Source organism: Melospiza melodia, chromosome 5, assembly GCF_035770615.1.
Source record: "Melospiza melodia melodia isolate bMelMel2 chromosome 5, bMelMel2.pri, whole genome shotgun sequence".
In the NCBI taxonomy this organism is placed as follows: domain Eukaryota; kingdom Metazoa; phylum Chordata; class Aves; order Passeriformes; family Passerellidae; genus Melospiza; species Melospiza melodia.
This window is the reverse complement of record NC_086198.1, coordinates 27,501,736-27,522,652: the sequence shown is the minus strand read 5'-3', so window position 1 is coordinate 27,522,652 and position 20,917 is coordinate 27,501,736. Positions and strand designations below refer to the sequence as shown.

The 20,917-nt window shown below is 45.8% G+C and overlaps 1 protein-coding gene across 15 annotated transcripts in view; it reads left to right on the top strand.

The window, feature by feature from the left end:
* The first annotated feature begins 750 nt into the window (after positions 1-750).
* SEC31A (SEC31 homolog A, COPII coat complex component) overlaps positions 751-20,917 on the top strand; it is a 40,439-nt gene continuing 20,272 nt past the window's right edge. For 11 of the 15 annotated variants that reach the window (XM_063156683.1, XM_063156679.1, XM_063156677.1 and 8 more), the window contains exons 1-16: positions 751-833; positions 1,377-1,459; positions 1,962-2,085; positions 4,218-4,416; positions 5,454-5,549; positions 7,088-7,228; positions 8,715-8,857; positions 9,803-9,902; positions 11,080-11,241; positions 11,436-11,588; positions 13,432-13,668; positions 14,186-14,260; positions 16,301-16,351; positions 17,067-17,144; positions 19,375-19,450; positions 20,024-20,202. In XM_063156683.1, the coding sequence (XP_063012753.1) occupies positions 1,381-1,459; positions 1,962-2,085; positions 4,218-4,416; positions 5,454-5,549; positions 7,088-7,228; positions 8,715-8,857; positions 9,803-9,902; positions 11,080-11,241; positions 11,436-11,588; positions 13,432-13,668; positions 14,186-14,260; positions 16,301-16,351; positions 17,067-17,144; positions 19,375-19,450; positions 20,024-20,202 (1,893 nt within the window). In that variant the 5' untranslated portion in view covers positions 751-833; positions 1,377-1,380. The remainder of the gene's footprint in view (positions 834-1,376; positions 1,460-1,961; positions 2,086-4,217; positions 4,417-5,453; positions 5,550-7,087; positions 7,229-8,714; positions 8,858-9,802; positions 9,903-11,079; positions 11,242-11,435; positions 11,589-13,431; positions 13,669-14,185; positions 14,261-16,300; positions 16,352-17,066; positions 17,145-19,374; positions 19,451-20,023; positions 20,203-20,917) is intronic. The other 4 variants (XM_063156681.1, XM_063156680.1, XM_063156678.1 and 1 more) reach the window with 1 other exon arrangement.

The following is a 20,917-nucleotide window of genomic DNA, read 5'->3' as shown; positions in this document are numbered from 1 at the left end:
GGGCCCGTCGGATCGCGGCCCCATTGGACGCGGCTACGCGGCCGCGTCACCGCGGCGGCGGGAGCTGGGGCGGCCCGAGCCAACCGGGAGCGGCGGCGGCGGCCAATGGGCGTAGCCGGTGGCGAGGGGCGATCCTGAGCGCCAATGGGAGCCGCGCCTCCCGCCCCTATTTATAGCGGGGCCGGCAGCGCCCGCCGCCTCTCCCGCTGTGCCCCCGCTGAGCCGCGCCATGCGGCCCGGGCAGCGTCCGCCCCGCGTGCGGCGTCTGCCCGCCGAGCGGCCGCGGAGCCCGGCGGGAGGCGGCAGCGCAACTGTGCCCCGGCTGCCGTGAGGAGGTGGGTCCGGGGCTGCTGCCCCCGACTGTGGAAGCCGGCCGAGCACCCTTGGGCCGTTCCCCCGCCCTGAGGCGGCCCCTGTCCCGTGATGAGCCTCACTGCTGTTCACATCATGAGCACGCCATGATTACTGCCCTTGAGCTGAGGACAGGCGGCCCCCGCGCTGCCGGCGCTGCGCCCCGGCTCCCCCCGCTCCCGCCGCCCCTAACCCGTCTCCCTCTTCCCCAGGGCCGATGGCTGCTCCCGCCCCGAGGGACACGGAGGACACGCGTGGAAGGAGGCGGCTGCACATCCCCACACACACCCTCCCACCACCGCCACCACCCCCGGTGCCCGCGGCTGCCCGCCGCTCCCGCCCCGTGCCGGGAAGGCGCGGCCCCGCCGCTGCCGCCGCCCGGAAGCCGCGGGGCGCGCCCGGAAGGCGGTGGCGGCCGGGAGGCGGTGCCGGGGCTGCCACGTTGGAGCAGTCCGGGGACGGCGAGCGCCGGGGACGCCGAGGTGAGGGCAGGCACGGCGCAATGCTCTTATTTGCAGCTGTTCTCCTCCGGCTCCCGTCAGAAACGGGGCGAGGGTGGCGGTCCCGCCGGCCGGGCCGGGCGCTCCCGGGGCAGGGGAGCCCTCGGGCGCTGAACGGGACCCAGAAGGAGCCGCTGAGGGTGCTGGGCTGCACGGTCCGGGCAGGGTCCTCCCGGGGCTGGGTCTGTTCCGTGGGGTAGGGCAGAGAGCCGCTGTAGGGTGCCCGATGCCTCGGTGCTGTGGGAAGAGCGTTCGCACAGCTGCTGAAGCTTTGCGCACGTTTTCCTATGTTATGTTCCGCAGTCGTCAGTTTCCTCTACGTGTCAGTGTTATTCTGCTAATGGAGAGTTGTTCCTCCCCTCCCCCGGGTGTCCTCTGGAGACCAGGGTGGCCTGGGTGTCTGTCTGAGGGATATCTTTAGGAATATGGTCCCTCTGCCGAGCCCCAGTGCGGCTCCTGATCCCGTGGCAGTGCAGCCTCACCATGCACCATGTAAGCATCACCTCTTTTGGTCTTGCTTTCCAGCACAATGAAGCTGAAGGAAGTAGACCGTACTGCCATGCAGGCATGGAGCCCTGCCCAGCAGCACCCCATTTACCTGGCCACAGGTGAGTTTTTGGGAAGCACATGCTGGCAGACTGTGTGCGGTGGCTGCACACCATGAATGAAGGGGTACACCATTATTGAAAGCTGGAGGAGTTACTCTGTGTTCTGGGGGCTGGAGTGGGGTTTTGAGAGGAGTTCTTGCATTGTGCTGATAAAAACATGCTTTGCATTCTGCAAGTGACAGCCAGCATCCTCCCCTTTCTGCCAGGGAAAGGTGACACCAATCCTAAGCACTTGTGGCTCCTTTGTAACTTTAATCGTGTTCTGTGCATCATCAGGGAGAGGTACTTGCCCAAAGCTTTTCCTGCTCATAGTCATTAACAAACACCCAAACAAAGGGCCATAGGGAGGAGAGTTGTGTGGAACAACATCTGAGAAACAGAATGATCCCATCTCAGGATCCTTTTTGAAAGGATGATGTTTTTGTTCCCCTTCTTGTGCTGCATTTGCAGTTACTGCTCTGTGTATCATGCCCTTCTCACTGCGAGGCCTGCTTCCTCACAGGTACCTCAGCTCAGCAGCTGGATGCAACCTTCAGTACAAGTGCTTCTCTAGAAATATTTGAGTTGGACTTAGCAGACCCTTCCCTGGATATGAAGAGCTGTGCCACATTCTCCTCCGCACACAGGTAGGCAGTGTTGTAAGAGAAAAGTACAGTGTGTGGAATTGTTATGTGTGATATGCATAGAAATGTCACTTCACATGGTTTGGCTGCACTTGTTGAGGAGAGAAGCAGAAGTTCAGCACTGAAAGATGAAGGCAAGTGTGTGCAATTGATGCGGTGGGGCAGCAAGCTTGGACTCTAAGAAAGCAGCTTATGGTTTGACATAAACAGAAAATTTTTGAGTATATGTGTGGACCCTTTATTTCAGGAAGCCTCTGGGATTCACAAGAAAACAGAATAAAATGTGAAATTGTGAAAATATGGTGGCAGCTTTTCATGCTGCACCATCCTGTTTGTATTTAGGCATTTCAGGGGGACTCCTGTAGCATGATTAACTTGGGGTATGTTGTGTGTGTTCCTACAGCTGGGAAGCCAAATTCCTGGCTGCACAGCTCCACTTAGCTGTTAGTGCCTTGCCATGTGTTTATCCAGACAAGTATTGTTAGCATCAGAGCATCCAGTTCCCATCTCAGCAGCTCTCTGGCAGAGCTGAAACTGCCACAATCCCTTTTTAAATGCCCTGCTCTGTGACCAGAGCTGATGTCGACATGTCCTACTGACCTGCTCAGAGCAGGAGGCACTGGATCGTTGTTTCATTGTTCTACCTTGCTTTAACTATGACTGAGATTCCTCAAGGCTTGCCATTTGCTTTCTGAATTTCTAGAAAAAATTATAGCCAGGGTGCAGTACTCCTTGCAAAGTACCTCCCTTGACCAGCAACACAAGAATTTGACTTTGCCCCAGAGAATGCATTAAAAATGAGGTTGAGGGTTGCTTGTTTGTTTCTAATTAAAGATTAGATAGCAGTCTATACGTCAGGCCATATTTTGGTTTTCAGCAAATCATGTCCAGGTGATTAGACCCACAAAAGATAAATCCTTAATTGCCCTCCAAGCAAAGTTTTGCACTGCTTTTGTACAACCATGCTTTATCTTGGAAAGAGTAAAGGGCAAAAGGGAAGTAATTGCGCTGTTAATTTTGGGGTTTTGTTCCTTATTGTTTCCTGCCTTCATTTTGGGCTGTTTTAAGTCCTGTTCAGTCTTGCTAATGATGCCTGGACAATCCTCTCAGTTACTTCATTTCTTGCATAGTTAGGTGCAGAAGCATAAAAATCATAGCCAGGAATGGGTCTGTGTGATATCACAGACCAGTTTCCATTTGTAGCATCATTCTTTGGTGAAGCCCTGCTGTAATCTCAGCACTGGGAGCCTGAACACTTGGCTGTTATGGTATTTCTCACCCAGCATATACTCTTTGGGTACCTTTCTGCAATCTCTATCTTACCATGCTAAAGTTGCTGTGATTTGAAGAAGTTACTTGAAGATTGCCTGGAGGTAACAAATAGATGAGCAATATTACAGTGAAGGCTGAGGTATCTCCTTGCCACCTTCCAGTCAATGTGAGTTTGCTTTCTGCTTGCATTTGAGCTGATAAGTGGCTGTGTCATTTTATGTAGAACATACTCATTCTTTGCATGGCTAAACAGCAGGAATGTTGTTTTGCTTAGGCAGGAAGTTAATTGAGTTGAAGGGAGTTTGGGTATTTACAGATGGACACAATCTGTAATTGCTGGAAGTATGTTTGATTCCTCTTGAGTTAGCCTGAGAATAGGCTGTGGTCCAAGAGATGTGTCTGTGATGTTGGCTAAACTTGCTGAGTCCCTGGCATGGCAGACAAAACACTTGCACATGCAAAAGCACAGATATGGAAAAGCATATGGGATTTTTCTAGTTTCACCTGTTTCTTCTCCTGTATGAAGCTGCTCACAGATAGCAGAGATTTTTCTCAGGCTGTGGCTGGATTGGCTGGCAGCCCTTACTTTGATGCCTGCTGTTGTCAGGAGCACTTACCTGATTTTGCAGCCAGGACATTGGAGATGTTACCAGTTTGTGGGTCATTGGTTGTGCCTCTTGTTAATGAGCAGAATGGGGGCATGCCCTCCTGATGGAAAGGGTTGTGCTGAGATTCATCCTTAGGGAGAAAAGAAGCAGTGCTTTTCTCTGACTTCAGCTGAGGTGAGCAAAAATGGGATGTATGAACCTACACGGAGCTGGTGGTGGATGGTGCTCAGACTGTGGGCCCTCTGTGTCTTGCAGGTACCACAAGCTGATCTGGGGCCCTCACAGCATGACCTCAGGGGACAGAGTGTCTGGAGTGCTGATTGCTGGGGGTGAAAATGGCAATGTCATCTTGTATGACTCGGCCAAAATCCTGGATGGGGAGGCTGAGGTGATAATAGCCCAGAAGGACAAGCACACGGGACCGGTGAGAGCGCTCGATGTCAACATGTTCCAGGTTGGTTTTTGGGCTGTTTCTCTTAACATACCAGCAATAAAGGAGTGGCCTATCTTAACTCATAACCTCAGATGTTTCTGCTGCTTCCCCTCCCCTGAAAAGCATGAACTATATTTGGTGTTTGAATGCCTCTTTGTATTTAGTAGGAAAAACCTGTCCCATTACTGGCATTTCATATGGGGAAGGAAAGTTCTTTCATTTGTTCTTTCCCCTCAGCAGTTTACCTTGTCAACTTAGTTGATCTGTTTAGCTCTGCTTATTTGTGAAGCAGAGGTGTTCTTTAGGGTGTTTGTAGTCAGTCTCTTCTGTGCGTTGTGCCAGTCACACAGGAAGGAATTATGTGCTCTCGTGCATGTTTCTGGTGAGATCAGTTTTCAGGTCTCTCCTGTGGGGATTGGGTAGGATCCACCTTCAAGGCCCCCTTCCTAAGAGGAGACAGCAAGGACACACAGCCATGTGGCCTCTTGAGCAGAAGGGCTCTCAAAACCAACAATCCTTCCCACACCACCAATGAGCATTTACTTCCTTCTAAATGCAGTGTGTTGGTTTTTCCCTGCTGCCACCAGCTGTCTGAGAATTCATTTGGATTTGTTTCCTAAATAACACTTCTGTCTCTGCACACTTGCCTCCAGCAAGGCTGCACTGTGTTCATTGTGTCCTCTCTGAATTGCTTCCTGTCCCTTTCTGCCTGTTGTGAGCTCAGGGCTTGCCTGTTATCAGCCACAAAATGTGACCAAAGGGCACTTGGTGACCTTGGCTCATGTTGCCCTGCCTGGACTTTTGCAGGTGCAGGAGTGCTTTGGATGGCTGCACTCACTGGGCAGGGCAGGAATGCCACACTGTGCAGAGCAAAGCTCTGTGGTGGCCATAACTGCAGCACTGCTTTCTCCTCTGCCCTGTCACTCTTTTCCCTGCATCTTTTCCTATATCCTGAGCAGATAAATCTGCAGTGTCCTGCAGGTCTGATGCCTTCCAGCAGCTAAGACTGGGAATTCTGATGCTGAAATACTCTTAATGTCTATTAATATTTCCTACAGACTAATCTGGTGGCCTCTGGTGCTAATGAGTCTGAAATCTATATCTGGGACTTGAACAACTTTGCTACACCAATGACACCAGGAGTGAAGACACAGGTACCAGATTTGTGTTTATTAAATTCTCCAGAGCAGACTCATGGAGAGAAAGATGCATGGCAGTTGGGTGGCAGCTGATTGAGATTTGCAGTTTTAAAGCAGTCTCAGGAGCATGGAGGAGGGGAAGCCTCTTGAAGTCAATCTTGGATAGTAGCTGCATACAGGGGTGACTGGATGCTGCTGCTTTTGTAGCCCCTGGGGAGCAGTGTCCTGGCTGTGCCTGTAAGTGCAAGTGTGCACAAATCCATGCAGTGAGTGGTGTGCTCAGCTTCCCCTGCAGCAACCCTGGATGTGCTGTCTCCTTTATCCACAACAGACCTGCAGTTTTGGCTTGCTGCACAAGCCAGCCATGTCTTCATGTGGCAGTTTTTTGTTAAGAAATTGTATTTGGCCAGGGAAAACTGTGGTGTCCCCTTAATCTTTGGGAAATGTTGCATTTTATCAAGCAGCAAGCAGAGTCTTTTAGGCTACACTCCTTTTCAAATACCATAAGCATTACTTGGCTTTTAGTCCTCCTCTACCTGTTTTACTGCATGCACAAATCTGAAGATGGTGAAGGTACACAGAGAAAAGTAGGAGAAAGACAAAAAGCAGCTACTGAGAAGTCAGATGTTGAGGCAGTAAGTTTTGCAGTTACCTTGGTGGGTTTCAGGGAGTAGTTTGATTGCTATGTTCAAGGTCCAGTGTTTAGCCTGTGTCTCTTAAAGATCATCTGTGGGGAAAAACAATAGTCTTTTGTGCCTTTTGCCTTGTGAAGGAAATGGAAGAATGGGAGGAAGTTGTTTCAATGCAAGTACACTTCTGTTGCTGTTACAAAATTCCACAGAAGTTCGTGGTTGCTGGAAAATGGGTTTATTGCTGCATGATAATTTGGAGACAAAAAAGTGCAAATGGGATGAGAAGTAATCTTCAATTTAAAGATTTTTAGTTTAAGCTCTGTGAGGTTTGGTTACTTGGTTTAGTTTAAGTAATTTATTAACATGTAGGCATTTGAGGGGATGTTCACCGTAGAGATCCCTGTAAAAGACTTTTTATGTCTAATAGTGATTTTTTTAGGCTGGGATATCTTTTAATCCATATGCATAATGACTACCAGAAATAATAGGGCAACAAGAGCTGGGTTAATACTGCTTTTAATTTTTGGTCTAAAAATAAGAACTGGAGGGGAATAAAAAAAAAATGTAATTTCTCCAAGCAAACCTTTTTTTTTTTTTTTTTTTTTTTGCTAAATAGAAACTTAATAGTGCAAGACAAAAGAGCAGTTCATATGTCTGGATAGACTTTCATAGAGTAGTTTTCTGTTCTTGAAGACAGTTTTGCTTAGTCTTGTTTTAATAACTGATGTGTAGTACTGTGAAGCAGAAAATAACAGAAATTCTAAACATCAGCGTTCTCAGGTGTTGTACACTACAGCACGTGTAGAAAGGAAGCCAGAACACACGGGGCACTCTCCTTGCAGATTTCCCACTTAGCAAGTGCTGAAAAGAGCGGGGTTTGGGCCCGCGGGGTTGTGACAGGCTGTTGTGTGTGTGCCGCAGCCTCTGGAGGACATCAGCTGCATTGCATGGAACAGGCAAGTGCAGCACATCCTGGCGTCCGCCAGCCCCAGCGGCAGGGCCACCGTCTGGGACCTGCGGAAGAACGAGCCCATCATCAAAGTCAGCGACCACAACAACAGGGTGAGTGCTCTCTCTAGTGCTCTGTCTCCCCGGTTCTCTCCTGCAGCTGCTGGTGCTTGCACAGAGCTCCAGGGATGGGTCAGGGCACCCCTTTTTGTGTGGCACATGTGGCATTCACATTCCCTGAAAAAATCCCTTCACCCAGGACTTCTCTCCTGGGAAGCTGAGAGGCCTCAGAGAAAAGGAAAACAATTCTTATCTCATTTGCTTCTCCTGTGTTGTTCTCTCTGAAATGTGTTTGGAGATTGCTTACCCCCAGGTGATTGTTTCATTGGACTCTGGTGTGAGTTGTTTTGAGTCTTTGGCCAATTGGGGCCAAGCTGGGTCAGGACTCTTTCCAGAGTCACGAGTTTTCATTATTATCCTTTTAGCATTCAGTAAGTATCCTTTCTTTAATCTTTAGTTAGTGTAGTATTCTTTAATATAATATAGTAAGATAATAAAGTAATAAAATTTAAATATAAAATAATATTTAAATATAATATATATAATTTTATATAATAAAGTAGTAAATTAGCCTTCTGAGAACATGGAGTCAGATGCATCATTCCTGCCTTCACTGGGGGTACTTGGCAGATACAATAGCCAGAGATACTGGTGCCTGGCCCAGTTTGCTCTTGGGAGTATATTTGTGCAAGAGGGGTTGTTGGCATTATCAATTAAAATAGCCAGATGCAGGCTGAAGCAAGACAAGTCACTATCAGAGTGATGATTGATTGAATTTTGAAAAAGCACTTACTGATCTGTTTGGGGCTATCACAGAAAGATTTTATTGATTTTTGCCACAGAGAAGTGTGGCACTGAGCAGATTACAGGGGTGCTCCTGTAGTTACAACCACCATGCCGCACCTTTAGGCAGTATAAGTGCAAAAAGCCTCGTGGAGAGTGACATATTTTTATAATTTTGTATTGTTTTAAATAGAATATCACTATAACAAGCTCCAAAGATACAGCAAGAGTTAAAAATGAAACTTAGAAGTGGGTAGTTGGGAAGTAGCTCGTTCCTCACAGTATTATTATTTTGATAAACTGTAACTTTCAGTGTTTTCTGTGTTTGTTGCCTGACATAACAGCAGCACAGTAGGCTGTCTTCATCATGTGATGGTAGTCCTGTGATACAATGTTCTCATGCCAGTAACCTCTGCCTAATGGTGGCTTTTATTAAAATAGCAATAAAAATAATAGAGGAAAAGGTTTATATGGTGAGCTTTAGTCTTTTCTCACATTAAAACCTAGGACTGTGGAAAAGTCAGCACAGTGTAATCTCTCTGAAAGGACCCTGGGAAACTGAAGTGCAAATCTCCTCATTCACAGGAATAAGGAGAATTTCCCAGTCTGAATGCAGTCAGAAATAATGCCTGGAAAGACAGCTGCAAATTCCCTTGCAGTGGTGTTTTACCATACACACAGACATATTTGGGCTAGTTTTCTTTTTCCTTTAGTACTGCTCAGCTGTGTGATGCTTTGGCCCAATGTTTCCCCTCAGATGCACTGCTCAGGCTTGGCATGGCACCCTGAAGTTGCCACCCAGATGGTTTTGGCCTCAGAGGATGACAGGCTGCCTGTTATTCAGATGTGGGACCTGAGATTTGCCTCCTCCCCACTTCGTGTTCTGGAAAGTCACACAAGGTATGAGTCTTACATACCGTGGTGAGCTCCATGCTGTTTGCACTGTTGGTGCCTGCCCTGGTTTGTACATCCCACCTCCTGCTGTTCCCTGGGGAGGAAGGCTCCCTTGGTGCTGGCAGTTTCAGCAGCAGCCACTGCTGTATGCTGGCTTGCTGACCAGCCAGCCCTGTGCCATGAAAGACTTGTGGTTTTGGAGCTTGGTACTCTGAAGGAAACCAGCCCCAAAGTTAAATAAATAAGTCCACCAAGCTGCTGAAACAGTGAAGCTACTTGTTTGTTTGTAAATATTTTAAGAAGAATCAGCTAAGGAAAAAAGAATTAGTAGTAGTTGATTTTGGCTGAATAACATAATAAAGGTGCACCCAGGCACATCCTTGTGTGGGTTTTCACAGTTTCTGTGCCCCTCAGTCTCCTAAATGCCTTCACTTTGGTTATAGTGGATGATTTTGTTAAATTCTTGTCCCTCCTCCGTTGTTGTTGCAACTTTGCTTGTTGCTCAAATCCAGTGCTTGATTTAAGAAGGGAGAACAGTGTTGTGGCTTCTACCAAAACTGCTGCCAGTAGGTTCTGCTGGCTTGAATGTCTTGCTAATAAAAAGCTGCAAAGCTTTGTAGTCACTGACCTAACCTGTGGGTTGGCACACTGGGTGTTAGTGACACTGCAGGCAAACAAACCATGTTGTTACTGAAGCCCAGCTTCGCCCATGTGACTGCTGCATTTAATTTTCAGATACAATGGGTACATCTTTATACCTTTTCATTCAGAAAATGGAAAACCTCTATTTCAACAAAACACGGGCTGCTAACATTGAAAAATTACACCTCTTGTGAGAGGAAGGGGTAAAGAGGGCATTTTGATGTGGGCTGCTGAACTTCTAAATATGCTTTGTTTATCACCATTTTACATTTACATTAAGCTTTTTCTTTGTTGTGGCTTTTCATGCAGGGGTATATTGGCCATTGCTTGGAGTATGGCAGATCCAGAGCTGCTACTTAGCTGTGGGAAGGATGCTAAAATTCTCTGCTCCAACCCTAACACAGGAGAGGTATTGTATCCATACCCCTTTGAACAGATATATTTGGGATTTTTAGAGGTGGCACATGTAAAGCACGTGTTCCTGTGCTTGCATTCCTAGGAATTATGCTTCTGTGGGATGTTGCCCCCTATCCTATTTGCTACATGTCTTCTGAGCTTGTTGTGGTGGTGCAGGATTCTTTCCTGGTATTGTCAATATTACACATTTGTCCTTGCAGCTTCTCTCTTACTGAGTAGTGATGTCCCTGTTCCTTAGAAGAGATGGAAATGGCTCCACTTAAACTAAGTATATGCTTCCTACTCTTTTATTTTGAGTTCAGTGTGGCTGGATCATGGTTGCAATTGCCTTTTTCCTTCTCTAAGAACTTTATCCAGCCAGGAGGGTATTTTTAGGTTGCCATAGTTGTAGCAGATCAGTGAGAGCCACTCAAATCCCACCCCACCCTTTTTGCCTGGGAATATCTTTCAAGGAGAATGCAGATCTGTTTTTCAGACAGTGTTTGTCCCTAGACCAGGAAAAAAGGCTTCAGACATGCTGGAGGGCTTCTTGCCTCCAGTGGGTAATAATTGTGGAGTTGGAAGTGTTTCTCAAATTCAGACATTGGGCCAAAAGTGCAAAAGCTGTACAGTGTTAGATGAGTTATCTGAGCTGGATCCTGTGCTGTTACAAATTTTTTAAAACTAAAAATGAGATCCATGGGAGACAGCATTTTGTTCTTTGAGTTTCTCCTGGTTTGTGGTTAAATATCTGCTGTAAGGGGAGCTTGTCTGTTCCATGGCACAAAAGGCTGGACTGCCCAGGGTGCAGGTTTTACCCTTTTTAGTTTTCCTGTGAAAACAGACTTCCTCCACACAGTGTGTGAGGATACCTAAATCAGCTCTGAATAAGCTAATGTGAATGTGAGCAGCTCACAGTGGGACAGCACAGACACACCCCACCTGCATCATTTGTCCTGTGAGGATTCAACAGAAGGTTTAATGGGAGGAGGAGGAGATGAAGCAGTGGTGTGTGGAGTTCAGCTGTTTGGGGATCATCAGGGTTTGCCCACTGTCAGTGTGTGTGGTGATGGGGAGGCTGCTGGGGAGCGGGGAGAGCAGAGCGGCCTCGGGGCACACGGGAAGGTTGTTGCTGTCGGGCAGGGTGCTCCATGAAAGCTCTGATTTGTTGGGCTTGGTTTGCTCCCCAGGTGCTGTACGAGCTGCCCACGAACACGCAGTGGTGCTTTGACATCCAGTGGTGCCCCAGGAACCCTGCAGTGCTCTCTGCAGCCTCCTTCGACGGCCGCATCAGCGTCTACTCCATCATGGGCGGCAGCGCCGATGGCCTCAGGCAGAAACAAGTTGACCAGGTGGTGAAAATTGTTCAGAATAGGGACAGAAAGGGGGAGGGAGTGAACAAAATATGAGAAGTTTTCAGTTTGCCTGCAGCCCTGCTTGCAGGAGTACCCCTTCAGCACAAATAGATGTTTCATTTATAGCACAAATAGATGTTTCATTAATTAGAGTAATGTCACTTTGGCTTTTCCCCCTTGTGTTATCAAAGCTCTCCTCGTCTTTTGGGAACCTCGATCCCTTTGGCACAGGGCAGCCCCTGCCTCCCCTGCAGCTCCCCCAGCAGACTGCCCCACAGAGTGTGGTGATGCCTCTGAAGAAACCACCCAAGTGGATCCGGCGGCCCATGGGAGCGTCTTTCTCGGTAAGGAGAGACTGTGGGATTCACATTCTCTGAACCTGAGAGAAGCAGAGAAAAGAATGATCAAAACAGTTGTTGTCTCATTCACTGCTCCTGTGTTGTGCCAAGGTAGAATGCAGTATGGAGATGTTTACCCAAGGTGATGGTGTTTTGTTTCCTTGGCCTGTCAGGGCCAAGCGTGTGTGTCCGGACTGTCTGACAGTCATGAGATGCTGTGCAGTTGGGTGCTTGGCAGATTCAGTTTAGATTTAGTGTAATATAGTATAAAATAATGTGGTATAATAAAGTAGTTAATTATCTGATATTTCTGATAATATCCTTCTGATATCAGTGGAGTCCTCCTCATCATTTCTCCCTGCCACAGGAGTCATGATGGATGCTGTAAGAGACAGGGATGGGCAGGGCTGGCCTGGCAGGTAGGGAGGTAGTGCTGCCACCTGCTAAACTCCTTAGAAGGGGGGAGTTCAGTGTGGTGCTCCACCCTGGGAGATCTTGCTCTTTGTTATCATAATGGGAGATGCTCAGGGTGCCTTCCAGACAGGGCACTGGCAACAGCAAAAGCCTGACCAAAATGCCTGGGAAAGGAAACCTTGCTGAGAGACATTTGTTTGTATCTTGGCATTAGGGCTTTGCTTTTGTTTCTGTGCACTGCTTGCTTTAGAGTAAGTAAATATACATTGGGAGAGAATGAGACCAAACTGGGCAAGTATCTGGGACTTTACAGCTTCAAACTGCACTCATGTGAGTCAGTATGGTGGAGAGCACTCAGGGTAGCTTTGATCCAAGTAACAGGAGTTGCTGTAGCAGCACAAGGGTACGTTCCTCCATGGATGGTTCATTTGCGGAGGAGCCACCTGAGGGGATGGCAAGCTCAGCTTTTTTGCTCCTTGGCTCCACTTCTGGCTTATTTTCTAAACCCACAGGCCATTTATTTGGGAACTTCTGGAGATTTTAGCCTGTCCATTTGAATTGGATTTCTCTGCTGCAATACTACTCAATTTTCAGCATCATATATCTGTTTATTCATGATCTGATGTGCAAATTAAATGCAATTTTTTCCTGTCAAAGAGAAGTGATGTTGCCTAGCCACTGACTGATGTGTCATTTTATGATGTTTATTCCCTTATTTGTCCTGGTTTCCTAGGAGCCAGGTGTCAGTCTTTTCCCTGGCTAGGCTTTTGCTTTTTTATAATGCAGGTTTTACTGGATTTGCCTGTGTAAATTAACTTTGAGCTATAGGATGAAATAATATCATAAATATCCTAATTATTTTTTTGTGTTGATTTGACATCTTCAAATGTTGTCACAACTTACTGCCTATCTCTCAGGAGAGTTTCAGCTGCTGAGCAGCCTGGTAAGAGCAGGGCAGACATCATGCTTGAGCATTTACTTAATAATGTGAAGTAAAGGTTTCTTTGGCAACTGCATTGCAATATCATTAGATACTCCACTGTTGTTGGGTACTGCACAGCTCCAGCTCTCAGTTTCTGGTCTGTCTTTTGTCTGAGAAAAAAACAGGCACAGGAATGGCTGTGCTTATAAATCTTATAAATGTGAACCAACTTATCCAACAATATTACAGGCATAGAAGTATGGGATGGGGGAAAACAAATAAATGAGCAGATGTCAGGAGTGCTATCAGACAATAATCACATATTTGTTATATAAAATACATTTTGATACATATATCAAAATGTATACTTGTATTCTCATATACTGTGTGTGTGCTTCAATTCCAGTTTGGAGGCAAGCTGGTGACATTTGAGAATTCCAAAATACATTTTGATACAGGCTCCCCTGCTGCATTCTTGTATTCTCACATGCTGTATGTGTGCTTCAATTGCAGTTTGGAGGTAAGCTGGTGACCTTTGAGAACTCCAAGCCTCCTCAGCAGCCAGGCATGGAGCAGCAGCAGCAGCATCCCCACGTCTACGTGAGCCAGGTTGTCACAGAGAAGGAGTTCCTGGCCCGCTCAAACCAGCTGCAGGAGGCTGTGCAGTCCCAGGGCTTTGTCAGCTACTGCCAGAAGAAAATGGACATGGCCCTGGCTGACTTCGAGAGGAACGTGTGGGCCTTCTTAAAGGTAACAGGCTGGCAGCCCTGCAGGAGCTCCCCAGGGACTGGGACAGCCATGGTTCCTTCTGCACATTTGGCTGAAAAGGTGCTGGGAACCAAAAGCTGCAGGCTGTGGGAATAGTGCCCATGAGCCATGGCACTGCAGGAGCCCACCAGAGGAGGGAGGGGGTTTGTGGGGAGTCATGGCAAAGCAAAGGTGTGGGTGAGGGTATCCCATGGTTTTGGATATTCCCCATCAGCACATATTTGTATAGGGTTTGTGAGAAGGATTAAAGCTTTGGGATAGCTTTAGATGGGCTTTCACTGCTCACTCTAAGCATTTAGAGGTTTCCAAGTGAAGCAGACAAACACTTGGTTCACGTGCAGTAACCAGATGGAAGCCTTGCGCAAGTCACTGAAGGTTTTTGCATTTCTCTTTATTACATTCAGTCTATTCAAGTCATTAAATCTCCCTGGGTCATTTGTGGCAGTGAGGGAGAAAATGGAAAATTGTGAATTGCAATATAGTCTTTAACTCTTTAAAGGTAAACTTCGAAGAGGATTCACGTGTTAGATACCTCGAGCTCTTAGGATACAGGAAGGATGATCTGAAGAAGAAGGTAAATGTGAAATATGTGAGATGAATAACTTTTGAATTTCAGACTTTAATTTCAGAATTCTTAGAGAAAACAGTTTGCTCTGTTGGGTTTTCTCAATACTTTTGTCTTCTTGTAATATGGACATTCAGTGGAAATGCCAGAGCAGGCAGCAGACTTCAGAGGTGTGTCTGCATCTGGCTGTCCATTGTTGATGTGAAGTTCTCCCTCATCAAAAGGCCTTGATATTTATTGATCCAGGCTATGGATCAATAAATGCAACTTTGCTATGTGACATCCTTCTACTCGAGCATGGTGGAATGGGATCTGCTTTTAGGCTTTCTGGTTGAAGAACATGTAAGCAATTTTCATTAACTAGAAATATCTGGGATAGTCTTTTTTGTTTGTGGGAGACATCCTTCATTTTTGAAAGGAAAGGAGAAAAAACAAGCCCGAAGGTCAAATGTGGTTACATTTGGAAAAGCAAAGTTTGGATTACCAGGAAGCAATTTGCACATCATTATAGACCTTTCTTCCCAGCTGGAAGATTTTTATTCAGTGTTACCGGGAGTTACCTGCTGTGCCTTTTGGCTCTGTTGTTTTCAGCTGTCTACCCAGGAACTATCTAGTGTTTCTTCAGCTCTGTTTCAGTGGATTTTAACATCTGACTCATTTTCATTATATCAAACTAATGTTTTATTTTCAAAGATTGACTCCAATAAAGTGTATTGTGCTCACAAATTAAATGCCTTTCAGGGCAAAATTGATATGATTATGGAAAAAAACCCATGGTTTTGACAACAGTTTGTCCTCAGCTTCTAAATATTTGTGCAAAGGCAAGCACAGCAAGGGTAATCTTGTTTTTGAAAAGCAGATCTCAATTAGAAAATCCAGTTGAAATTCAGTCGTGGTTCTGCAGAGTGGCCTCATGAGATTAAAACCCACTGCTTGCTTTTGCTTTGGGTTTATATGCCCTGTGCATGGGGAGAAGCTGGGAAAATGGGCACAGCTGAACTGGGTGGCATGGAATGCTGGACCTATCCCATTATTCAGTATTTAGGGAACAGATTGAAGGAGCTACAAGGTCCTGGTTTTATGTAGCTGCTTTCTGAAAATATTCCACACAGAAGTTGACTCCATGTTTTTTTCAGTGTGAAGAAGCAGCATAATACAGCTCATCTCACCCAGATGGAAAGCTCACTAAATCACAACTTGGTTTTCCTATTATTGGTGCCATTAGGAAAGTAAAAACAGAGATCACAGATTTCAGCTTCTTGTAATAAGCTGTGAAGAACGTGGGAAGGGTGGGTTATATTCTTAAAACCTGTGATTCTCATGCAAGCCAAGTCCTGGCTTTCTCATTTTTATTGTAAACTAGTGATTAAAAAAGAGAACTGTCTCCAGCAATTTGAGCTCAGCTCTCTACACAAACCAGCCCACAAGGGTAAAATAAAGCCTACAATACAAAAAATAGTAGATAATTTTAGGAGCAATGTGAAACCCAGGCTCCCTGATGCTGAAATAATATAGAAACTGTACATAAAATTGCTGGTTTTGAGAGCCCTAATTGAATCTGGAGTTATGGTTTGCTTTGCAAAGCAGTAGAGGCTGGGCATTTTAACTCTTTTTTTACCTTGGAAAATCCTAGTCCACAGCCAAGTGCCTGATGTCAGGAACCCACAGCTTCCTGACAGGCTCTCTGTTCCACAAGGATTGTCACTGCTTTATTTTCCCTGACCAGAGAAAGACTGAGGATTTTGTCCTTCTTGTTCTGATACTGATTTTATTCCTGTGATTTCCAACACTCTAGTGGGGTTTGAGGCCCTTGAGCTGACAATTAAAGGTGTAGGACAGCTGTTGTTTCCATCAGAGCTTGGGGTGCAGGTATCTTAGCAGTAAATCCATCACCAGGCTGGAAGAGGAAAGGGCTTTAGTTTTATGTTAAAGTGTTTAGTTTCATGTTAACTGTTGGGCAAGCAACATAGTAGCTACATGTGGCAGTTTTGGAACCTGAGAATTTGGTGCCTCTTTAAAAGAGTACTCACTTAAATCTTTGTTTTCTAGATCACATCTGCTCTGGATAAAGAAGGTCTTGCAGATGGTGCCTTGGGAGAGGTAAGCAAACACATGTAACTCTGGTTACTTTTATAATGCCATAGTAATTTATAAAGTAAAAATTATTTTTCTTTCCACTTGATAGCTGTTCCAAAGTAAGTCACAAATAATCCAGTGTATGGCAAGTTCCTACATTCAGCAGGATGGAGGTGTTATTTAAAAAAACCAACCACTTCTTTTCCACTCAGATGTTCCCCTCCTTTTCCAATGAAGAGCTCTCAGTCACAGGTTTTACTATGGGGTCTCATTGGCACCTGATTTCAAGAGCAGCACCTTCATCAGGCTTTAAAGAAAGCAGGGCTGAGTGTGTGTTCCCATAAGTTTTCCTGCAACAGTGGTACCTACAGCTCAGGCACTGCCCACACTGTAATTGCAGTGGCCTGAGTCCACAGCAGGGCTCTGCTGTGCTTTTGTGCCACAGACAGTTCAGAGTCATCTGTAGCTGCCTCATGGGGAAGAAAGCTTTTTTTTTTTTTTGCATGTTTTGAGGCAGCTGAGATGAAAACAGCACAAGGTACTGTGTAATGACAGAGAGCAGGGAAACAGGGCCTCTCCCCTGTTTAGAGGCTCAAGAAGAACATATTGCCAGTGCATTTCTGTGATTTTCAGTCTGGTTCTTACTGTTGGTTGGTGGAAAGGTGACTGTACTCTGCAATGCAAAGTATTCCTGCCTCTTTTGCTGGTGGATGTTTATGGCATCTTCTCTCTGCTGAAGGCTCCTGCAGAATCTGATGGATCTGTGCCAAACGAGGGAGATGAAGGCCAGACTACAGAGGAGCAGTTCTTGGGAGAGGTATCTGTTGCCCTCTAGACTAACCCTGGTGACCTCCCTTGTATTTACTTTGTTCCTTTTAACAGCATTTCATTTTCTTGGCTTTTCCTGCTGCTGAGGATATACAGAAATACGAAAAATTATTTATAATGGTAAAACTGGACTCATGTGGGATTCTGTTTCATCTGCTTTAGGCAGCATGTTCTCCCAGGTTTATTGCAGGCAGTTTGTGCTCAACCATGCCAGCATTTGGGATCCCATACCATTTAAACAGGATTATTTTCAACCCTGTGTTTCACATGTGAGGACAGGTCTCTAATTAGCACTAAGGACGCAGTCTCTGCCTTGTGAGGTGTCACTAGCACTGAAAATAGTGTATTGCTGTGTGAACAGGCCAACTGCATTCTTCCCCATTCCTTCAGTCTCCCTTTTGGGTTAGAATTTGGGCTGGTAGCTGTGCTTCCTGTGCTTGGTGCCGGTCTGCAGCTGCCTGTGGAGATGGGGGCAGTGCTTTAAGGCTCATGCATGTTGGGCTGGTGCACACATAACAAACAGCCTGTTAAAGACACTAAAATCAGGATGCTCTCCTTGGGTTAGGTGTCTGATTGCTTGTTAGTTCTTTAGGCTCTGTACTGGCAGATGTGTGTGTGTCTGACAGTGTAAGGGCTTTGCTGTATGCAGTCATGAAGATATCCAGTATCTCATTACAAATGTCTCTTCTGGAGAGAACTCACAGCCAAACATGACCTTAGCCTACCTAAATATCTGTGAGCCTGGCCTGAAGCCACTGGTGATGCATCAGGACATGCTGTCACATACATAAAGTAACTGGATGGGCACATTATTCCTGTGGTAGTCACAACATGCTCTCAACCAATACCAAACACTCATCTAGTGTTATCTGACAAGAAAATCATTTCCCAGATGCTGTGTCCTTTTCACAAGCCAAACATAAAGCTTGTTTCAGACTTGCTTCCCCCTCCAAATGAATGTCTTTGGTCTGCGGTGTCCTTCAGTTTAGCTGAACAAGCAGGGTGTTCCTGAATTTCCATCATGTACTGGAGCAATGGCTTGTGACAGGAGATGGTGCGTGGGTCAGGTTCTGCACTCTGTTAGCCTGTGCTGTGAAATTGGATGGTGAAGAGAGACTTCTCTTTTGATGCTATTTTTTTATTATTGAAATGTTTGAAATCCCAAAATCCAGGTACTCACACAAAGTGGTCTTTGTCTTATTTCTAGGGGAGTTTTATAGAAGCAGCAGCCTGTCTACTGAGCATTCCTGTCCTGGGTGCTACACTGGACTTCTGTATTGAAAATTGAGCTTGTGTTCATGTGTAATTTGCTTAATTAAACTGGGGTGTATGTCAAGTGCAGAGGGTTTAAAGGATGAGCTGAAATTCAAAGTGGAGCAGGGTGGAACCAAGGTAGCATTAATGGTAGACTGTTCTTGGTAGGGGTTAAGGCTGAAAGAGAAGGAAAGAAAAGGATTCTGAGTTTCTCATTGTAGCTGTAGCTTTGCTTGGAGGGGGCTGTGTGTATATGGCTACAGATGGAAGTTGGTACCCAGGATCCAGGTGTCTGGCTGCTGGTTCTTGTGAGATAAAGGAACTTTAATTGGTAAAGCAAAGAAAAACAAGGAATTAATTAACTGCTTCCCATGAGCAGGCAGGTTTTCATCCCTAAGAAAGCTGAGCTCCACCACATCTAACAGTGGCTTGGGAAGAGAAATGCCATCCCTGCAAACATCCCCCTCTTTCTTCTTCCTCCAGCTTTATATTGTGCTGAGCATGATGATAAATGGCCTGGAATATCCCTTGGGTCAGTTTGGGGTCAGCTGTCCTGGTTGTGTCTCATCCCAACTTCCCATGCACTCTACACCTTCTCACCAGAGGTGCGGCAGGAGAAGCAGAAGAGGCCTTGGTGCTGTGCAAGTGCTGCTCAGCAAAAGCAGCAACATCTCTGTATTATCAACGCTGTTTCCAGGACAAATCACACAGCCCCACACTGTCTACTCCGAAGAAAAGTAGCTTTACCTCTGCCCAAACTGGCACACAGGGATAACCTTCCCTTTTAAGTTAATGGTCTCTGGTATTCTATATATTCTATATATAATCTATATATATATGTAGAATTTCAGACTGGTAGTCTGAAATTCTAAGTTTAACTTGCAGTGCAAGAGCCACATGGTTTTAAAATGTTTGAATTTTCTAAGTGTTTACATAATCTCAGAAATTCTTTTCCTTTCTCTTAGACACTGAAGGACCATAAAAAAGAAACTGAAGATTTGGGACCTGCAAAGACAACATTTAACATTTCTGTTAGTGGAGGTACAATAAAACCTTGATATTGATTTTATTGTATGTACTGTTATTTGTAAGTACTGCTGTTGATACTAGAGTTCCAGTGAAGGCAAATTCTGTACAGATTGTGAAGGATTGTAATTGCTTGCCTCTTAACTGCATTCTCACACAGTCTCAAGGCACTTGAAAATACAGTTTTTTGAAGGAAGGAAGTTATACAGCACTTGTGTACCCCTTTGCTGACATGCAGCTGCTCTGAGTGACAAAAGAAGATACGCTTGGTCAGGCATGAAGTGCTATTTCTACAGAGCCTCCCAGGGGATCTTGAGTAACACAGAAACCACTGACCCTTGTCTAGGTTTGGCTTTTTATGGCACTATTCAGGTAGTTGTTTTAGGGGCCATTTAGACCTCTAGGAACTGGCTGTGTCACAAGGTAAGTAATGCTTGGCAGTGCCCCTGTGGCATGGCTGTGCCCCTGTGAGTACATGGCTGGGAGTGGGCTGTGCCGGCGTTGTACAGTCAGACAGTGTTACCTGCTGCTGCATCCCTCTGTGACTTTTGTGGCAGCATTTGGAAGTGCCCCCCTGTGTCGTTGCAGATGTGGATGGGCTGATCACACAGGCTCTGCTGACAGGGAACTTTGAAAGTGCAGTGGATCTGTGCCTGCACGACAACCGCATGGCCGACGCCATCATCCTGGCCATCGCCGGCGGGCAGGAGCTGCTCTCCCGCACTCAGGAGAAGTACTTCGCCAAGATGCGCAGCAAAATTACCAGGGTATGTGTTTCAGGTCAGAAATAGCATCCTCATATGCCTTTGGCAACTCCCTTTTTCACCTTAAAGTTTTCTTGCTATTTTATAGTTTTATTTCTGGCAGATGTTAGTAAGTGTTCAAGTCGGTAAGATGTCGGAGCAGAAGGATTTTTGTTACTCTTTTTTAATTTATAAGGGGACAACAGTACACAAGAGTATTCTTTATCAGTACACAAGAATATTCTTTATCCCATCTCCAGTGTCTCTGAGTTGCATATACACTAATAGATTGTCAACAGTAAAGACAAATGCTTTAAGAAGGGTACATTTCAGTCTGCTGTTCTGTCACTTTTTTCACACGTGGCCCATGCTCAGGGCCAGCAGCATTGTTGATTTCTGCCTGTGATCAGCCTTCACGGATTTTGCTGATTCTTTGTTTTACTGCATGCACAGAAGAGAGAGCAAAGTGTGCCCAGGATAGATTAATCACCCTTTGTCTAGGAGACAGCGTGTTATAGCCAGCTGGTTATTGTTATTTTCAGCTTTTTTGCAGTGCTAGGGGTTGCTGATGCTGCTTGTGCAAATCTTTCTTTTCTGTTTCCAATATGAGACAGAAATGACAGGAGGTTGAAACAGGAGAAGTGGCTTTAAAAGAACAGTTGGTTTAGCAAGGGTGGCAGCTTTTAGAGGAATTTCTCCACTGTAGTTCATCCTTTGGGAAAAGGTGTTTTTATGAAGA